General features: G+C 44.4%; 1 protein-coding gene across 1 annotated transcript in view; it reads right to left on the bottom strand.

The window, feature by feature from the left end:
- Positions 1 to 20,932, bottom strand: part of tbc1d16 (TBC1 domain family, member 16) — a 114,205-nt gene that overhangs the window by 67,829 nt on the left and 25,444 nt on the right. Inside the window, exon 2 of the mRNA XM_055653959.1 lies at positions 19,193 to 19,401. Coding sequence (XP_055509934.1) covers positions 19,193 to 19,364 — 172 coding nt within the window. The 5' untranslated portion in view covers positions 19,365 to 19,401. The remainder of the gene's footprint in view (positions 1 to 19,192; positions 19,402 to 20,932) is intronic.

Raw genomic sequence — 20,932 nt, 5'->3', positions numbered from 1 at the left:
TAGAAAGTGTTGAAGCTTTATGTTGTCCTCACAAGTATTCACTAGAATCTCTAGTGCTTTATGGAGGATGTGCTTTACGAAACAGTCTTATGGCTAATAGTTCTCCCAATTACCAACGCAAATTTTTCAAGTCTGAAAATCACAGCAATTAATTCCAGTTTAAATTGCGCACAATGCGTCTGGCAGAGCAAAACCCTGCGCCAAAACCCTTTCTTAAGGCAACTACTTGGAAGGTCAACTCCTTGTTATCAAGGATGCAAAAGAGGATGCTGTCAGACAAAAAGACACAGTGCAGCAGCTGAAGTCTGTCATTCAGAAATAAAGAGTCACAGTGTGAGATTGAACCTGTTTTCAGACTATATTTCCATGTGAGAGCTTATCTGGGCATTCATTATGATTTGATTCCTTCAAAGCTGCGAAGGATATAATAAGATGATAATTTGTCATGCGTAGGTTTATATCCAAGATAGACATAAAATGCTGGAGCAACTCAGTGGGTCAGGCAGCATCTCTGGAGAAAAGACATATTTCGAATCGGAACCCATAGTCTGAAGAGGGTTCCAATCTGAAATGTCACCTATTCCTTTTCTCCACAGATGATGCCTGACACACTGACAATAATTTGCCACATCTGCCTGTGAATGGTTGCCTTTGTATGGAAAGTGGAAAGTATCTACTGGCCAGTAATGAAAGAGGAGATGCAGATTTCTCAAAAATGTTCAGCAAAACAAAATGATTCACGCTCATCATCCCAGACACAGTTGTTGTCCCATATTTTTTTCACAAATGGGAAAATGTATTTAGTTATAGTTAGTCTTAAATTTCTGGGAGGTTAATGTATGAGAAAACATTCATTCATTGGTGATTAGTTGCAATCTCAAGGGTCAGTTTTCCATAGAAGCATCCTTGAAGTGATGGTGTGCTTCAATGCTGAGAACTATATTCTGCACTCTGTTTCCATGGGCAGCCAACCAACACCTTCGCTCAGTCCCACATTTTTTCAGGATGCGCACAATGACAGAGGCTGATGAAAGAGGAGCCGGAGAGCAAAGCTTTAGACTGCAAGTTGATATAGATGGTTTGGTCCAGTGGGCAGAAAATAGTTTAATGAAATTTAAGTAATATATTTAGAGAGGCACAACAAGGCAAAGGAATATGAATATAAATGTGGTAATACTGTGTGGTGCGGAAGAAGATAAATTTGGGAATAGACGTGCATAGATCCTTAAAGGAAGATAAAAACGATGGTTGAAAAGACATCCTTTACCAACGGAGGCTGAGGACAAGGAGGTCAAGTTAAAAATGTATATATTAAAAACTTCTTATGCCACAGCTTGAGTACTGGATATTGTTCTGGTCATCACCTCAAAGGATATGATTGAACTAAAAAGGAAATTTACAAAATTCAGGACAGAAAAAAAATTGTAGCAGAAAAGACTTTGTAGCAGAAAGAATTTGAACATAAACTAGGGTGTGTTCGATAGAAAACGAATAAATATATATATGTATGATTTGATTCCTGTTAATTATTAACTAAATTAATATTATATATAATTTAAAAAATTGTGTGGGACTTAAAAAACAACAGAAAGGACACATTCCCTTTAACAGGGGTCAAAACTAAGGTGCAAAGATTTAAAGTAATTGGTGGAATGAATGGAGTGGAGATGAGAGAAATTATGTTCACTCAGTGTGGTCTGGATTATACTGTCTGAAACAGTGGTAGACGCTGAAACGCTCCTGAGATTTAAACTGTACTTGGGTGTCCTTGAAAAGCCATAACCAGTTCAGCTACTGTTCACACTGCCGGAAGGTGTGACTAGTCTGGAGAGGTCTTTTTCAATCAGCATCAACATAATGGAGCAAATGGCCTCGTTTTGTGTCATGCAACCTCATTGTTTGCTACTTCGCTACAGTAGTGGACTCCGTGATGCTGGTGAATCTGCTTCTCTGATCCTATGCCAAACAAACCTGGCATGGAAACTGTAATTCCATTTCTTTGAACAGGGATTTCGGGCCCGAGAAGGTCAGATGTGAAAAATTAATTAGGTTACATTTTTTAAATTTGTACTTTCAAACAATCTTATTTCTTATTGTTTCCAAATATCAGAGACATTTTAAAACTGTTAATAAAATGCCTCCCATGTTTAACAGATGAGACTCCACCTCCTATCAAAGATTTTTGGGATGTTTCAGAATCACTCCAAAGGGTCTATGGATTAGAGTCTGCCTATTATTGCATACAATGTAAATTAAATTGGTGTTAACACTTCTGAATTGTGAACTTTAGAGTTGCACATGAATGGTAACTGATGACATGCAAATGTTAGGAACAACATGATCTACAAAAAAAATTAGCTTCAGTTTATTAATAACCTATATTGTGAAATTTAAAAAATTAAATCCAAATAATCACATGGAACAGAAGCCAATTCAAATGCATTAATTCACTTCACCCTCAATCCTATTAAGTGGCTATTCCAACTACAGTATAATTCAATGTTTAAAATTGCTTCAAGGTTAAACTGCCTGACCTATCCAAATTTCCACTGTTCAACATTTTGAGTTCTTGCTCGTCAGTAATCTTTGATGAATTTCCAATAACCATAAATATATGAGAAAACTTCATTTTATTTTTAATGGGTTGTCCCAATTTACTGCCCGAATAGGAATGTAAATATGAAAATTTGTTTTTTCTTTGTAACCCGCCAACATAAAACATTCCTAGTCAAATGCAGTGGTTGTTGATTTGTGTATTCAACAGAGTTTTTCCAGTACGATGTCTATTTTGGTTAATGAGTTTTAAGCATTTTGAATCTAGATCAGAATGGAAGATTTTCCAACAAATTTGCATAATTCACTGTGCAATGTAGAAATGTTCACATGCCAATGAAAATCCTTGGAATTATACAGCCTGAACATTCCAACTTTATCTTCTATTTTGTTTAAAACATCAAACTGTTAAAATGAATGAAAGCTCTGTTCAAAGATGCAAAGGAATTTCATACAAGATCAACAAGCAAAATTTCAAGGACAATTCATATGGCAAAGTCTGATTATAAAAATGGGCTTGATTGCTCTTATTATTTAGCTATTAGTTCAGAGAGATTCTCAGCACATTCCTCACTTCCACCTCTAGTCTCATAGTGTGCCCTAACTTAGCTTCGGGTTCTGTAAAATAAGGAATTGAGATCCCAAATATACTTAAAAATCAGGCCCTTTGGTCTTACACCAACTATACCATTGATGTTTTTTTTAGATTTCAGCTGTTTCTAAATTACTTTGTGACAGCTAGGGTGCCTGGGTCTCAGTTTGCATTGACTAAGGCACAGTCACTATTTGTAAATTGCACAACTTCACAACAATGGCCTTGGCAGTAAAAGCTCCAAGTTCAATAGGAGCCATCCGGCTGCAAAGACCAAGTGTAATAAACGGGAATCCCATGGAAGAATGTTGCATTTTACACCATACACACTATTTGTCATTACCTTTATTCATGGGACAGCATGCTTCAAAATGAGAAATGTTCATTTGATTTATGAAAGTGCTTGGCCTCATTCCACGTTCTTTATACTTTAAGCTTGCCTATGTTACAATGTGCTCATTGAATCTTCTTCTTATCGAGTGCACACACAAGATTAGAAGTTGTTCAGCCAGAGCTGAATCTGCACACAATGGTGTCTGTCTTGCGCTTCTTGTGTGTGGTGGAGAAATTGGTGGAAACGGGGCCGCGATGTGAACACTCTTTCCTTGACCCCTCCTCATTGAATAAAACGCTGGCTGTCCCAGTCAATGTAATAGGGGGTTAGTTAAAATCTTTACTTCCTAGTGTGACTATAAGTCTAATAAATGTATATTACTGATATACAGACATAAACATGCAAAATTTCAAATGATGGGCGCAGCCCGTGGTGCAGTGGTAGAGTTGCTGCCTTACAGCGCCAGAGACAGGGTTTGATACTGACTACGAGTGCAGACTGTACGGAGTTTGTACATTTTCCCTGTTACCTTGTGGGTTTTCTCCGGGTGCTTCTTTCCACCCATACATCAAAGACGTGCAGGTTTGTTGGTTAATTGGCCTCTCCCTAATCTGTAGGACAGAACTATACTAGAATAGAACGGGTCAAGAGCTTCAAATTCCTGGGTGTGCATATCTCCGATGATCTTTCCTGGTCCGAGAACACAATTATTAAGAAAGCACATCAGTGCCTCTACTTCCTGAGAAGATTACGGAGAGTCGGTTTGTCAAGGAGGACTCTAACCTCTACAGGTGCACAGTAGAGAGCATGCTGACCGGTTGCATCGTGGCTTGGTTCGGCAACTTGAGCACCCTGGAGCTGAAAATACTACAAAAAGTAGTAAGCACTGCCCAGTCCATCATCGGCTCTGACCTCCCTTCCATCAAGGGGATCTAACGCAGTCGCTGCCTCAAAAAGGCTGGCAGTATCATCAAGAACCCACACCATCCTGGCCACACAGTCATCTCCCCGCTACCTTCAGGTGAAGACTGAAGACTGCAACGACCAGGTTCAGGAATAGCTACTTCCCCTCAGCCATCAGGCTATTAAACTTGGCTCGGACAAAACTATGAACATTAATAGCCCATTATCTGTTTATTTGCACTTTATCAATTTATTTATTCATGTGTGTATATATTTATATAATGGTATATGGACGCACTGATCTGTTCTGTAGTCATTGCCTACTATGTTCTGTTGTGCAGAAGCAAAGCAAGAATTTGATTGTTCTATCAAGGACACATGCCAATAAACTCTTGAATCTTGAACTACAGTGCCCTCCATAATGATTGGGACAAAGACCCATCATTTATTTATTTGCCTCTGTACACCACAATTTGAGATTTGTAATAGAGAAAAAAAAAATCGCGCATGTGGTTAAAGTGCACATTGTCAGATTTTAATAAAGGCCATTTTTATACATTTTGGTTTCACCATGTAGAAATTACAGCAGTGTTTATCGCCAGTTATTGGGTGTCTTCTCTGGTGATGTTCTGCCAGGCCTATATTGCAGCCATCCTTTTAGCTTATGCTTCTTTTGGGGGCTAGTCCCCTTCAGTTTTCTCTTTAGCATATAAAAGGCATACTCAATTGGGTTCAGATCGGGTGATTGACTTGGCCACTCAAGAATTGACCATTATTTAGATTCAAAATTTAGGTCGGAGAGAAGCAGCAGCCAGAGATAGTATTGGCTGGAAGTAGGCGAGTTAGAGGGAAAGAAGATTTAAAAAGAGCGCCAAAGGCCCAGGTTTGAGTAATTTACAAATTAGCCCAAAAGTAGTTGATTAGGTAACTGATAACAAAGTGCAGCTGTAGTGGAGCAGCCTTGTTGAGGTGAAGTGCCTTAGTGAGTAAAGTGTGAGTCTTCGGCTTGAGAGTCTTCAGCGAGGAAGCAGAGGCAAGGAGGCTACAATTGATCGAAATTTGTGATTTTTGACCACTGAAGAAATGACAGGCAAGTTGGTGCAGTGTGTTTCCTGCAGGATGTGGGAAGTCAGGGACACCAGTGGAGCTTCTGGAAACTACACCTGCAGAAATTGTGTCCAAGTGCAGCCCCTGAATAAACGTATTGAGGAACTGGAGATGCAGCTGTATGACCTCAGGGCCATCTGGGAAAACAAGAGTTTCCTGGACAGGACCAACAGTGAGGTTGTTACGCCAAGGATACAGGGAAAAGCGAAGGTGGGTGACTGTGAGAAAACAGAGTAAACGTGGAGTACAAGAGACCCCAGTGGCTGTGCCTAATGAAACAGGTACACCCTCTTGTGAGCTGTCGGGGCAGATGACTCTTCCAGTCCGAGTGGCGGACAGGTCGGTGGTTCCAATCCTAGCAATGAGAATTGACCGGCGAGACCGACGTCGGGCAAAGCCATAGTGGTGGGTGACTCCATTGTCCAAGGTGCGGACAGGAGATTCTATGGTGGCAGGCGAGACTCGAGGATGGTCTGTTGCCACCCTGGTGCCTGGGTCCAAGATGTCACGGACCGACTTCAGAACATCAAGAGGGAAGGTGAACAGCCGGAAGTAGTCGTGCATGTGGGATGTTGGGAAGAAGAGGACGGAGGTTCTGCAACGCGAGTTTAGAGAGTTAGGAAGAAGACTGAAAAACAGGACTTCTAGGGTGGTTATCTCTAGATTGTTTCTTGTACCTTGTGCTGGTGAGGCAGGAAATGGGAGATAGGGGTTCTGAATATGTGGCTGGGGGCCTGGTGCAGGGAGCAGGGATTTAGATTTATAGACCACTGGGATCACTTCTGGGGTAGGGGTGACCTGGACAAAAGGGACGGGTTACTCTATAACTGGAGGGCGACCAACGTTTTGGCAGGCAGGTTTGCTAGGGCTACATGTGCTGGTTTAAACTAAATAGCGGGGGGGGAAGCGGTTGACAAATTGGGAGTGTAAAGATGGATTTAAAGGGGAAGTGAGTACAGGAAAAGTTACAAAAGACTCTCGGATTAATCGGAAGGAAAGTTCGAGAAGGGATAAGCGAGTAAGGTCAGGGCCAATAGTGACCGGCGTGAGAAGGGAGGTGAACACCGAATTTAAAGTGTTGTATATGAATGCGCGAAGTATAAGAAATAAAGTGGATGAGTTTGAGACTCAGTTAGAAATTGGCAAGTATGAGGTATGGGAATTACAGAGACATGGCTGCAAGAGGACCAGGGCTGGGAACTGAATATTCAGGGATATACATCCTATCGAAAAGTCAGACAGGTGGGCAGAGGGGGTGGGGTAGCTGTTGGTAAGGAATGAAATTCAGTCACCTGTGAGGGGTGACCGAATCAGGAGATGTAGAAACAGTATGGATAGAACTGAGAATTGTAAGGGGAAAAAGATCCTATTGCAGACTATTATCTAAATGGTGGCCGATTGGGAAAGGGGGACATGCAGCGAGACCTGGGTGTCATGGTAAACCAGTCATTGAAGGTAGGCATGCAGGTGCAGCAGGCAGTAAAGAAAGTGAATGGTATGTTAGCTTTCATTGCAAAAGGATTTGAGTATAGGAGCAGAGAGGTTCTACTGCAGTTGTACAGGGTCTTGGTGAGACCACACCTGGAGTATTGCGTACAGTTTTGGTCTCCAAATCTGAGGAAGGACATTATTGCCATAGAGGGAGTGCAGAGACGGTTCACCAGACTGAATCCTGGGATGTCAGGACTGTCTTATGAAGAAAGACTGGATAGACTTGGTTTATACTCTCTAGAATTTAGAAGATTGAGAGAGATCTTATAGAAACTTACAAAATTCTTAAGGGGTTGGACAGGCTAGATGCAGGAAAGACCCTACTGCTTAAGGATAAAGAAATCCTTTGAGAAGAATCTACAGTCCCCCTGCCACAGTTGAGGCCACTTCATTGGCTATATTTGGAGTTAGAGGGTGGCTAAGGGGATTGGAGAGAAAGGTACGGGAAGAGTTAAAATTGGCATGTCGCAAAGGTAATGCTACGGTGATTATGGGAGATATTAACATGCAGGTAGACTGGGAAAATCAGGTTGGTACTGGACCCCAAGAAAGGGAGTTTGTGGAGTGCCTCCGAGATGGATTCTTAGAGCAGCTTGTACTGGAGCCTACCAGGCAATTTTGGATTTAGTGTTGTGTAATGAACCGGATTTGATAAAGACAACTCAAGGTAAAGTAGCCATTGGGAGGTAGTGACCATAATATGATAAGTTTTAAACTATAATTTGAGAGGGCGAAGGGAAAAACGAAAGTGTCAGTATTACAGTTGAACAAAGGGGACTATGGAAGCATGAGGGAGGAGCTGGCCAAAGTTGACTGGAAAGAGACCCAAGCGGGGATGCCAGTGGAATAACAATGGCAGGTATTTCTGGGAATAATACCGAAGGTGCAGGATCAGTTAATTCCAAAGAGGAAGAAAGATTCTAAAGGGGAGTAAGAGGCAACTGTGGCTGACAAGGGAAGTCAAGGACAGCATAAAAATAAAAGAGAAGTATAATATAGCAAAGATGAGCGGGAAGCCACAGGGTTGGGAAACCTTTAAAAAAAGCAACAGAAGATAACTAAAAAGGCAATACAGGGAGAAAAGATGAGGTACGGAGGCAAGCTAGCCAAGAATATAAAGGAGGATAGTAAAAGCGTTTTTAGGTAAGTGAAGAGGAAAAAAATTAGTTAAGACAAATGTGAGTCCCTTGAAGAGAAACAGGTGAATTGATTATGGGGAACAAGGAAATGGTAGACGAGATGAACAGGTACTTTGGATCTAAGAATGACACAAACAATCTCCCAGATGTACTAGTGGCCAGAGGAGGTACAGCAGGCAGTGAAGAAAGCTAATGCATATTGGCCTTCATAACAAGAGGAGTTGTGTATAGGAGCAAAGAGGTCCTTCTACATTTGAACAGGGCCCTGGTGAGACCACACCTGGAGTATTGTGTGCAGTTTTGGTCTCCAAATTTGATTAAAGACATTCTTGCTATTGAGTGCAGCGTAGGTTCACAAGGTTACACAAAAAAGCTGGAGAAACTCAGCGGGTGCAGCAGCATCTATGGAGCGAAGGAAATAGGCAACGTTTCGGGCCGAAACCCTTCTTCAGACTGATCGGGGGCGGGGGTGGGTGGGGACAAGAAAGGGAAAAGGAGGAGGAGCCCGAAGGCTGGGGGATGGGAGGAGACAGCAGGGGGGCTGAGGAAGGGGAGGAGACAGCAAGGACTAACAAAATTGGGAGAATTCGATGTTCATGCCCCCGGGATGCAGACTCCCCAAACGGAATATGAGGTGCTGTTCCTCCAATTTCCGGTGCTGCTCGCTGTGGCCATGGAGGAGACCCAGGACAGAGAGGTCGGAGACGGAGTGGGAGGGGGAGTTGAAGTGCTGAGCCACCGGGAGGTCAGCTTGGTTATTGCGGACCGAGCGGAGGTGTTCGGCGAAACGATCGCCCAACCTCCGCTTGGTCTCACCGATATAGATCTGCTGACATCTAGAGCAGCGGACGCAATAGATGAGGTTGGAAGAGATGCAGGTAAACCTCTGTCGCACCTGGAACGATTGCTTGGGTCCTTGAACGGAGTCGAGGGGGGAGGTAAAGGGACAAGTGTTGCATCTCTTGCGGTTGCAAGGGAAAGTGCCCGGGGAGGGGGTGGACCGAGAGGGAAGGGAAGAATTGACAAGGGAGTTATGGAGGGAGCGGTCTTTGCGGAAGGCAGATATGGGGGGAGATGGGAAGATGTGGCGAGTGGTGGGGTCACGTTGGAGGTGGCGAAACTGACGGCGGATTACTTTTTGTATGTGACGGCTGGTGGGGTGAAAGGTGAGGACTAGGGGGACTCGGCCCTTGTTGCGAGTGTGGGGATGGGGAGAGAGAGCAGTGTTGCGGGGTATGGAAGAGACCCTGGTGCGAGCCTCATTTATGGTGGAGGAGGGGAACCCCCGTTCCCTGAATAATGAGGACATTTCAGATGTCCTGGTGTGGAACGCCTCATCCGTGGAGCAGATGCGGCGTAGACGGAGGAATTGGGAGTAGGGGATGGAGTCCTTACAGGAAGCAGGGTGGGAAGAAGTGTAGTCCAGATAGCCATGGGAGTCAGTGGGTTTATAGTGTATGTCGGTCAGAAGTCTATCACCTGCAATGGAGATAGTGAGGTCAAGGAATGGTAGGGAAGTGTCGGAAATGGTCCAGGTGTATTTGAGTGCCGGATGGAACTTAGTGGTGAAGTGGATGAAGTCAGTCAGTTGTGTGCGGGTGCAGGAGGTGGCACCAAAGCAGTCGTCGATGTAGCGGAGGTAGAGGTCGGGGATGGGGCCCTGGTATGTATTGAACAAGGATTGCTCGACGTAACCTACAAATAGGTAAGCATAGCTGGGGCCCATGCGTGTGCCCATAGCTACGCCTTGTATTTGGAGGAAATGGGAGGAGTCGAACGTGAAGTTATTGAGGGTAAGGACCAGCTCCGCTAGGTGGAGGAGAGTGTCAGTGGCTGGGTATAGGTTGCTTCTCTGGTCGAGGAAGAACCGTAGGGCTATGAGACCATCGTGGTGGGGGATGGAGGTGTAGAGTGATTGGACGTCCATGGTGAAGATGAGGGGATGAGGGCCTAGAGAATTGAATGCGCGGAGACGACGGAGAGTGTCTGAGGTGTCTTGAACATAGGTAGGAAGGGATTTAACCAAGGGTGATAGGATGGAGTCAAGGTATTTGGAAATCAGTTCGGTGGGGCACGAACAGGCGGAGACAATGGGTCTTCCGGGACAGTCAGGTTTGTGGATTTTAGGGAGAAGGTAAAATCGGGCTGTGCGGGGCTGGGGAACGATGAGGTTGGAGGCTCGGTCGGGTAGGGCATTGGAGTGGATGAAGTTGGTGATGGTGCTGGAGATGGTGGCCTGGTGCTTGTCAGTGGGGTCATGGTCCAGGGGTAAGTAGGAGGAGGTGTCCGATAGTTGGCGCGTGGCCTCAGCTTTGTAGAGATCGGCGCGCCAGACTACCACGGCACCTCCCTTGTCAGCGGGTTTGATAACCAAATCTGGGTTGTTGCGGAGTGAGTCGATGGCAGAACGTTCATGTGGTGAGAGATTGGAGTGAGACAGGGGAGTGGAGAAGTTGAGGCGGTTGATGTCGCAACGGCAGTTATTGATAAAAAGTTCTAAAGCCGGAAATTGGCCACGAGGGGGGTTCCACGAGGAGGGGGTGCGTTGGAGACGGGAAAAGGGGTCATCAGTGATGGGCGAGGACTCCTTCCCATGGAAGTACGCTGTGAGGCGGAGGCGACGGTAGAAGCGCTCCAAGTCGTGGTGGGCGCGGAATTCATTGAGGTGGGGACGGAGGGGGACAAAGGTAAGACCTCTGTTGAGGACAGACCGTTCGGTGTTGGAGAGGGGGAGGTCGGGGGGGATGGTGAACACCCGACAGGGATCGAGGTTGGGGCCGGAGGAAGGCAGGTGGGGACGAGGCGATGTGTGGTGAGTGGGTGGTGGGTGGTGGGTGGTCAGGGGGTGGGGGGGTGAGAGGGCTGTGGTGTGGGTGGGGAAGAGCAGGGGCCACACAGTTAGAGGGGGTGGGGGGAGGAGACTCAGTCGAACTGCCACTGAGGTAGACCAGGCTGGGTCGACTGGCACTAGGACCCAGTGGAGTCAAACCCAGGAGAGTGGGAGTAAGCAGCGTGAAGGCTTCAGGCCCAGTGGAGAGTCCAGGCTCCAGGTAAGGCGACGGCTGTGGGTTGTTGGAGGGAGGTGGAGTGGCGAGGGTCAACGGACCCGATGGTGAGAGTCCAGTGGCGCGGGTCAGCGGACCCGATGTTCGGAGTCGATGGGCGGTTGAGTCGGGGTCCGCGGGCGATGTGTGGGAGGTCCCGGTGGGCGGATGGTCGGCGGGGCGGCACGGCTCGGCCAGCCCGGGAAGGCGACGAGATGAGCGGGGTGCGGTGCAGCGGCCATGCTGGGAAAGCCCCGGTCCCGCGGTGATGCCCGGTAGGTCGGGGTCGGGTCCGGCGGTGATGCCCGGTAGGTCGGGTCCGGCGGCGATGCCCGGTAGGTCCGATCCAGCGGCGTTATTGGGGGGGGGGGGGGGGGGGGGGGGGGGGGGGGGGGGGGGGGGGGGGGGGGGGGGGGGGGGGGGGGCCCAGTGCGACGGCGATGTCGGGTGGGCCCGGTGCGGCGATGAGGCTAGGTTGTCCCAGAGGGCGGCGAGGGTCGGAGGAATCGGCGGGGAGAAGAAAGTCCGAGTTACCGAAGCGGCGAGGCTGGGCGTCATCGGTGGGCAGGTGAGGGTCGGCGGCAGCATCAACGTGGAGGTCGGTGAAGGCGGCGTCCTGGTTAGTGTTGAAGGCGCTCCTCGTGGCCAAGATGGCGTCGTGGGACTCGGGCAGGCGATGCAGGGCAGAGTTGGGGCCCGGAGTCTGCGGGTGTTGCGGGGCGTCGGGAGCGGCCTGGAGGCGGGATAATTTGAGGTCCTTGGTGGAGTTCAGATGGGCCAGGAATTGTTGATTGAAGAGGTGGATCTTCCGTAGGTTCACAAGGTTAATTCCTGGGATGGCGGAAATGTCATATTTTGAAAGAATGGAGCGATTAGGCTTGTATACACTGGAATTTAGAAGGATGAGAGGGATATCTTATTGAAACATATAAGATTAAAGGATTGGACACGCTAGAGGTAGGAAATGTCCCCGATGTTGGGGGACTCCAGAATCAGGGGGCACAGTTTAAGAATAAGGGGTAGGCCATTTAGAACGGAGATGAGGAAAAACTTTTTTACCCAGAGAATCTGTGGAATTCTCTGCCTCGGAAGGCAGTGGAGGCCAATTCTCTGGATGCTTTCAAGAGAAAGTTAGATAGAGATCTTAAAGATAGCAGAGATGGGGAGAAGGCAGGAACGGGATACTGATTGTGGATGATCAGCCATGATCACAGTGAATGGAGGTGCTGGCTCGAAGGGCCGAATGGCCTACTCCTGCACCTATTGTCTATTGAAGAACTTCTTTGTTGCTTTATTAGTATGTTTGGGATCATTGTCTTGCTGTAGAATGAACTTCCGGCCAATGTTTTGAGGCATTTGTTTGAACTTGAGCAGATAGGATGCGTCTATACACTTCAGAATTCATTATTCTGAAGTGTATAGATGATACAAACCATACAGTTGTATCATCAATGAAGATAAGTGAGCCGGTTCCTTCAGCAGCCATACATGCCCAGGCCATAACATCCCCACCACCGTGGGGGTGTTATGGCCCCCTTTGGAGCTTGCGCAGTTCCTACTCTCCTCCATACTTTGCTCTTGCCATCACTCTGATATACCGCATTGCTTGGCCTAACCTTCAGCCTCCAAGACGCAGGTAAATTTTCGGGCCTTATTTTAGAGTAAAAAATAACGCCTTGGATGCCGAGAAATACGGTAAGTTAATCTTCGTCTCATCTGTCCACAAGACCTTTTTCTTGAACTGTGGTTGGTTTTTTAAGTACTCTTGGCAAGCTGTAACCTGGCCATCCTATTTTTGTGGCTAACCAGTGGTTTGCATCTTGCAGTGCAGCCTCTGTATTTCTGTTCATGAAGTCTTCTGCGGACAGTGGTTATTGACAAATCCACACCTGACTCCCGAAGAATGTTTCTGATTTGTCGGACAGGTGTTTGGGGATTTTTCTTTATTATAGAGAGAATCCTTCTGTCATCAGCTGTGGAGGTCTTCCTTGGCCTGCCAGTCCCTTTGCGATTAGTAAGCTCACGAGTGCTCTCTTTCTTCTTAATGATGTTCCTAACAGTTGATTTTGGTAAGCCTAAGGTTTGGCTGAAGTCTCTAATAATTTTATTCTTGTTTCTCAATCTCATAATGGCTTCTTTGACTTCCATTGGCACAACTTTGGTCCTCATGTTGATAAACAGAAATAAAAGTTTACAAAGGTGATGGAAATAATAGGTGCTGAGAGCTCATTAAGGAGGCAATTAAACACACCTGAGCAATTACAAACACCCGTGAAGCCATGTGTCCCAAACATTATGGTGCCCTGAAATGGGGGACTATGTATAAACATCCAGCTGTACAGGTTTCTCCGTTGCCGAACCAGCAGGTCGAGGAACAGCTTCTGTCCGGCCGCTGTCACTCTACTCAACAACGTACCTCGGTGACTGCCAACCCCCCCCCCCCCCCCCGGACACTTATTATTTTTTTTTTTTTAATTAAAATCGTTTGCTATGTCGCTCTTCAAAGGAGATGCTAAATGCATTTCGTTGTCTCTGTACTGTACACTGACAATGACAATTAAAATTGAATCTGAATCTGAATCTGATGTATAAACACAGCTGTAATTTCTGCATGGTGAAACCAAAATGTATAAAAATGGCATTTATTAAAATGTGCATATTAACCAGATGTGATTTTTTAATTACAAATCTCGAATTGTGGAGTACAGAGGCAAATAAATAAATGATGGGTCTTTGTCCAAAACATTATGGAGGGCATTGTAGCTGATCAGCACGGACTCGGTTGGTAAAACATTTAAACTTTAACAGTTAGAAACAAATCTTCGACCCGACCAAATACAATACATTTTTGAAGTTCAGTAGTTCATACGGCTTTTATGTATATCATTATCCAGATAGATACGATTGTCATACAGCATGAAAACAGGCACTTCAGCCCCACTTGCTCATGCCGACCAGGATGTCCTATCTACACTAGTCCCACCTGCCCACATTCGTCTCAAATCCCTCTTAATCTTTCCTGTCCATATACATCAATGTCACCCTTCAGCATTTCCATCTAATGCAATTTATCTACTTTGATCATTGACAAGTCATCTCTGATCACATTTTTTACACCATTCACTTTTCACAACCCAGTGCAGGAGCTGGAAATCTGAAATGAAAGCAGAAATTGCTTTCAGAAACTGCTTGCTCAGCAGTTCAATCACAATCTGAGGAAAGAGACTGAATTGAAATTTCTGTCTCGAGATTCTTCATTAAAACTGTAAAATGGATATATAATGCTCAATGGTTAAGTTTAATTATTTCTTTCCAAGGATTTTGTAGGCTTGTAAAATATAGTTGCAGCAGTTGGTTATTTAAGATGTGAAAATAATCTGTAGAATTGCAGCTACAATAGTTATAATTAGTCAAGGCCAAATATTACAAATAATTAATTAAATTGATTCTGACATTATGCCCCCATTACCAATATTTGCAAGAAGCCATAATTGGTAATAATAAAATATTTTTACTCCAATTACCAATTAACGTTATTTTCCAAGTGCTGATAAGACATTTGGGGTTTAACTCATTCTTTTCCCTCATCTATTTTTACAGGCCACGTTAAATGGCATCAACACTAGAGGGCACTGCTATTTCCCTTAAATCTAGGGTAAAATAAAGAAGAGTTCAGAAGCAATAAAATGTCATCGTTCAAGTTAAATCGAAATCTATCAATTAATTAATGGAGTGACTGGGGAGATCCTATTGGTTACGCCACTTCAAACCTTTGCATACTTTTCTTGCACATAATTTTCTCCATTCAAAATAAAAAGCACCATATTATACAGTTCTCTAAAAAGGTGGCACATTAATTAACGGAAAAGAGTACACGATGGATTTTAAACAGATGTTGATATTGATCTACTTCAAAATCCATTATCACATGCACTGCAGTTTCAGGAATGATGAGATTTGATTTATTCTTTGATAATCACCTCTTTAATAACCTTGCAACAATCTGTAAAGGATTGACGAAAAAAGCCCAAAATTATAAAGGAGTACACAAGATAATGCAAAATATTAAATTGCATTAAATGCAATTATATTTAGCAGCTCATCTGAGATTCTACATCTGTTTGATGAGAATGTAAAAATAAATGTGATCTGGATGTATCCATCACTTGAAAACATGGATTTAATGCACAGAATAATGGCAAACACACCAGGCCTGCTAGAATATCACAGAATCACAGCTAAAATTCATGGTATAAAAAGAAACATCTTCCATTCTGAAGAAAGGTCTCGACCCGAAACGTCGCCCATTCCTTCTCTCCAGAGAAGCTGCCTCACCCGCTAAGTTACTTCAGCATTTTGTGTATATCTTCCATTCAATAATCTTCTAACGCCGTTTAAAGCAAAACAAACTACTAGAAGAGCTCAACGGGTCAAGCAGTTTGTTTAGTTTAGTTTATTGGCATCGGTAATCTGTGGCATCTGTATAGGCAATGGGATGATTGACATTTCAGATTGAGACATTGCATTAAAACTGAGAGTGTGGAGGGAAGGCAGCCTGTATATAGAAGTGAGAGGGAGGAGTAAGACAGGTAGGTGGAAGGTGATAGGTTGAACTAGATGGGGGATAATCCTGGGTAGATGGAGCCAGGTATGTTAGGGGAAAGAGGGTGGGGGAAGGTGATAGGGAAGATGAACCCAGAGAGAGGAAGGAGGAAACCCAGGTGATAAAACTTGGACACTGGGTAGATGGAAGCAAATGGGGGGCAGTGAAAGTGTTTTGGAAAAAGTGAATAGAGGAAGAACAACCTGGAGTGGGAAAGAAACAAAGGCTGTGTACGTTATCTGACGTTAGAAAATTCAACCTTCATGCCATTGGGTTATAAGGTGCCCTAGTATTGTTATACGAGGTGTTGTCCTTTGAGTTTGCATTTGGCCTCAATGTGGCAGTGGAGAAGGCCAAAGCCAGACAAGTCAGTGTGGGAATGGGACTTGAAATAACAGGCAACCTGAAGCTTGAAGGGCCTGTCCCACAGCAGCGACCAAATTTGCGAGTTTAGAAGAGTTTGCTCTTGACTCAAACTTGCAGCATGGTCGACACGTAGTCCTAGGAGGTAACTGGAGCTATCCTTCATGCTCGAGGGACGTTCCCGCATACTCGCGGCCTCACTTTGGTCAAGGAAAAATTTTCCGCAAGTAAAAATTGGTCGGCATGGATCTTTTGAACTCGTAGTGCAGTGGAGTGGGGTCGCTATGTAGTTACAGGCAGTCGAGGGTAGCCGTAGGCAATCACCTTTGCTGACCGGGCATTTTAATTGGCTCATTGAAGTTTTCAGAACCAAGGAAAACCAACCGGTAATGTTAAATGCCCGCTAAACTTTATTAAAAGTTGTCTGGCTTCTTAAAAGTGTCTCCACTCCTTCTCCCCCCTCTCTGCGCTCTCTAAAGGGCTTACCGTAAATGTGCCAGCCGTCTTTTACCTTCCTGTTCGTCGTGGGTGTGAATTTCAGATAGCGCTCCCCCGCTTTCCCTGGCCCCCGCCTTTGCGGTGTGTGTGTCTGTGTCTGTGTGTGTGTGCAGACGGTCGATCCGGCTCGCGGTTTCATTGCTGATGGTCAACCCAGCTCGAGGGTTTTCAAGCGAGTGCACTCGAGCTTGAAGGTCGAAGACAGTCGCTGAAAAGTCACGTTAGTGGGACAGGCCCTTGAGCTCATTGTTGAGGTGAGAATATTCAGACCACCTAAGCAGAATGAGGCAAACTGAGTTCCCATGATGAGGCCTAATGCAAACTAGAACACAAGAGTCAAGAGTGTTTTATTGTCATATGCCCTGAAACAGAACAATGGAATTCTTACATGCAGCATCACACCAGATATGTAAACATAGTACCCCGTAGACACCATAATAAACAATAAAAATAAGTTCAATGCACAACATACAACAATATAGTGCAAAGACAAAAACAAAGCTATATAATCTGCAGGGATAACACACAGCCCAATAGATTTAACATTGCATTTTCTAATTTCAGATAACATACACACACCCCATGTTCCTTTCCCATTCCCATCAGTCCACCCAAGTACTGCCTCCCTTTGTTCACTTTTCCCATTCCCTTCCACTCCTACCCAACCAACCTGCTACCAAGACTCATTACTCTCCCTCGCCTAGTTTCATCTACCCCTCATCCCAATCTTATAGGTTTCTATTTTTATCTACCAGCCTCTGTCTCTCTCTTCTACCTCACCCTTTGAGACGGGCCATTTACCCTCTGCATTGAGTTCTGATGCAGGATTTCTAACCAAAATGTCAATTATCCCGATGCCTCCACTGATGCTGCGTGGAGTACTTCCAGCAGTTTGTTTTCCTACAGACTTTCGCACCAGCAATCTCTTGTCTCCATTCAGACTTGTTTTAATTGGTTTAAAGTTCGCAAGCAAAGTATGCTGTATAATTCAGTTGAAAGTAACAACAGTTTAAAATCTATATTTAATGTGGCTTAAATTGGACTGGAACAATTCTTACTTTTAATTGGTTAGAACTAAGAAATTGCACTCCTTTTGCACTGGGAATTGAGATTAATGGTTATTAACAGTTATTAGCAATAATCCACACATTTTAACATGAAAGTTCTGCACAGACAGCAATCAAGAACAAAGATGTTTAAAGATGTTTAATTAAAATGTAGTTTTATTTAAGCAATTTTCTTTTACAAAATTACCCCAAACTATCTGTTCTTTGTTCTCTTCCTTTTCATACCTCTCGTTTCCCTCTCCCCTGACTCTCAGTCTAAAGAAGGGAGTCTTCAAGAGAGAGCTAGATAGGGCTCTTAAAGATAGCGGGGTCAGATAATATGGGGAGAAGGTAGGAACGGGGTACTGTTTGGGGATCGTTTGTTCTTATTTGAATCCCCTTTCAGGATAATGACCACCACATGGTCATAGAACTATATAGCACAGAAACTACTGGCTCTTCCATCCAACTTGTCCATGCCGACTAAGTACCTTAACCAAGATAGTCCCACTTGCGTACGCCTGGCCACTATCCCTCCAAACCTTTCCCATTCATGTATCTGAATAAGTGCGTTTCAAATGCCGTAACTGTACCCACCTCCACAACTTCACTTAACACTGTACTACTAATTACAGTGTCATGTGCAAACATACAAACCATGCTACTCACATCCATGTTCCAATCGTTATAAATAATGAACATCAGTGTAGCCAGCACAGATCCCTGTGGTGAGCCCATTATTTCAGAGCTCCAGTTTTAAAAACACCCTCTCAACACCCTCCATTTCCTACCTTCAGGCTAACTTTGTCCAATTGGCTAGCTCGTCAGAGATAACATGAGATTTAACCATCTAAACTCGTTTATCATGCTGTATCTTGTCAAAGGCCTTGCGAAAGGCCTAGTAGACAATGCCTACCTCGCTACCCTTAACAATTCTCTTCATCATCTCTTCAAAAAACTCAAATTGGTGAGATACTATTTCCCATGCACAAAGCTATGTTACAAAATAGAATTCACAAAGCTCTGCTGACTATGTTATGGGATAGAATTTAAGAATAGAACGCCCTGTTCAATTTTTTTTTTTTTTTTAAACTGACTGCCAGAAAGGGACATAAGAGTGGTATCGCAATAGTTTCTGGGGTGGAAGATTGCAACCTTCACGTGGTCCGCCCTGTTTCGACAAATGCAATCAACCTGGCGTGCACAATCAAATAAGATCAAATAGAACAAGTTGTCCTACAACTTTAGGCAGTCCATGCCATACACAAGAAGAAGCAATAGTTTTTAGATGAATAATTGTACATGCCTAAACTTATCCAAATTTAAGCAATAGCAATATCTGTCAACTAGGCTCCAAAATCCAACAAAAACACTGCACCCTAATGTATACTCAAATATAAATTGGATTAAATATAATTTTTGCCATTTATAACCTTACATTGCAATTTGATTGTTACTTCTAAGCAGCGAAGACATCTCAACCAAGAAACAAAAAAATATTCAGTTGCTTGTATCATACCTGGGTGATGTTCTCCAAGAACGCGCAGCACATCTGAAGGATGGACACAGACATTATTCTTGGAGTAAATAATTTCGCCGTCTAGAATTCTGGAAGAGCCACTTGATTGATTAAAGGTCAGGAGATCAGAGGCTTTGGAAGATGCCCGTCGCAACAGCTGACCCAGAGACATCTCCAGTAATAACTTTCCATCATCTGATTTCTTCACTCTAGAATAAAACAAATCCAATTTCTTAAAAATAAATTGCTGATGGAAACTTGTCCCTCAATGAATCCGCTCTGTCTATACTACAAAAGAGCAAACCGTTCCAAATTAATACTTTAAATTAGTTTAATAAGGCAGAAGATACTGCTCAAGTCAGAGAAAAGAAGTTGAGACACTTGACAGGCTACAGGTTGATTAAGGAGATGGACCAGAAGGACCAACTGCAGTTAAAGTGGGCAAAACTTCAGGTTTAGATTAATGCATCCTAGCTGCATTGCTGAGGGAAGGACATAAACAATGGAAAAACTGGCCATTACCATCCTGTTAATAGGGCAGAGGTCTAGAGAATTGCATTGTTATGTTTAAAGCCTACCAAGCATAAACCCACCAACTTCAGACCACGTAGTTTAATCTCTGTAGTAGTAGGGAAACTGTTATAAAGGCAAAATTAACTGTATCATCTATTCACATTCTCCAGAGATGCTGCCTGACCCACTGAGGTACTCCAGCATATTGTGTGTCTTTTTTTGTTAAACAGCATCTGCAGTTCCTTGTTTTTTTTCCCCAATCGGCACCATTGTTTTCATCCAAATAGAACATAATGTCATTTTGTTTCATACTTTCACTTGGCACCTTATCAAGGTCCTTCTGTAAATTGAAACACCCCACATTATCAATGACCATCAACCAGTGTCACTAACGTCCGTGGTGATGAAGTGCTTTGAAAGGTTGGTTATGGGGCATATCAACTCCTACCTCAACAAGAACCTCGACCCACTCCAGTTTGCCTACTGTCACAACAGGTCAACGGAGGATGCGAACTCACTGGCTTTGCATTGGACCACTTGGACAATAAAACCACTTGCGTCAGGCTGTTGTTTATTGACTACAGCTCGGTGTTCAATACCATCATCCCCTCCAAGCTGATTACCAATCTCACAGAACTGGGTCTCTACACATCCCTCTGCAATTGGATCCTCGACTTCCTCATCCACAGACCACAGTGTGTTCGAATTGGCAGAAATGCTTCACCCTCATTAACAATCAGTATGGGAACACCTCAAGGCTGTGTGCTCAGCCTCCTGCTCTACTCACTCTATACTCATAACTGTGTAGCCGGACATAGAACGAACTCCATCGTCAAGTTCGCCGACGAAACCACCATTGTGGGACGAATTACAGATTGCGATGAGTCAGAGTATAGGAGTGAGATCGACCGATTGACCAAATGGTGCCAGCACAACAACCTGGCTCTCGATATCAGTAAAACCAAAGAACTGATTGTGGACTTTGGAAGAGGAAGGATGAAGACCCACAATCCTGTTTATATCAATGGGACGATGATGGAGAGAGCCAAAAATTTCAAATTCCTCGACGTACATATTTCCGAAGATCTTTCCTGGACCCAGCTCACTGATGCAATTATAAGGAAAGCACATCAGCGCCTCTACTTCTTGAGATTACGGAGAATCGGTATGTCAAAGAGGATTCTCTTGAACTTCTCCAGGTGCACATTAGAGAGCATATTGACCGAT

Source organism: Leucoraja erinacea, chromosome 23 (genome assembly GCF_028641065.1).
Source record: "Leucoraja erinacea ecotype New England chromosome 23, Leri_hhj_1, whole genome shotgun sequence".
Classification (NCBI taxonomy): Eukaryota; Metazoa; Chordata; class Chondrichthyes; order Rajiformes; family Rajidae; genus Leucoraja; species Leucoraja erinaceus.
This window is presented reverse-complemented; position numbering and strand designations above follow the sequence as displayed.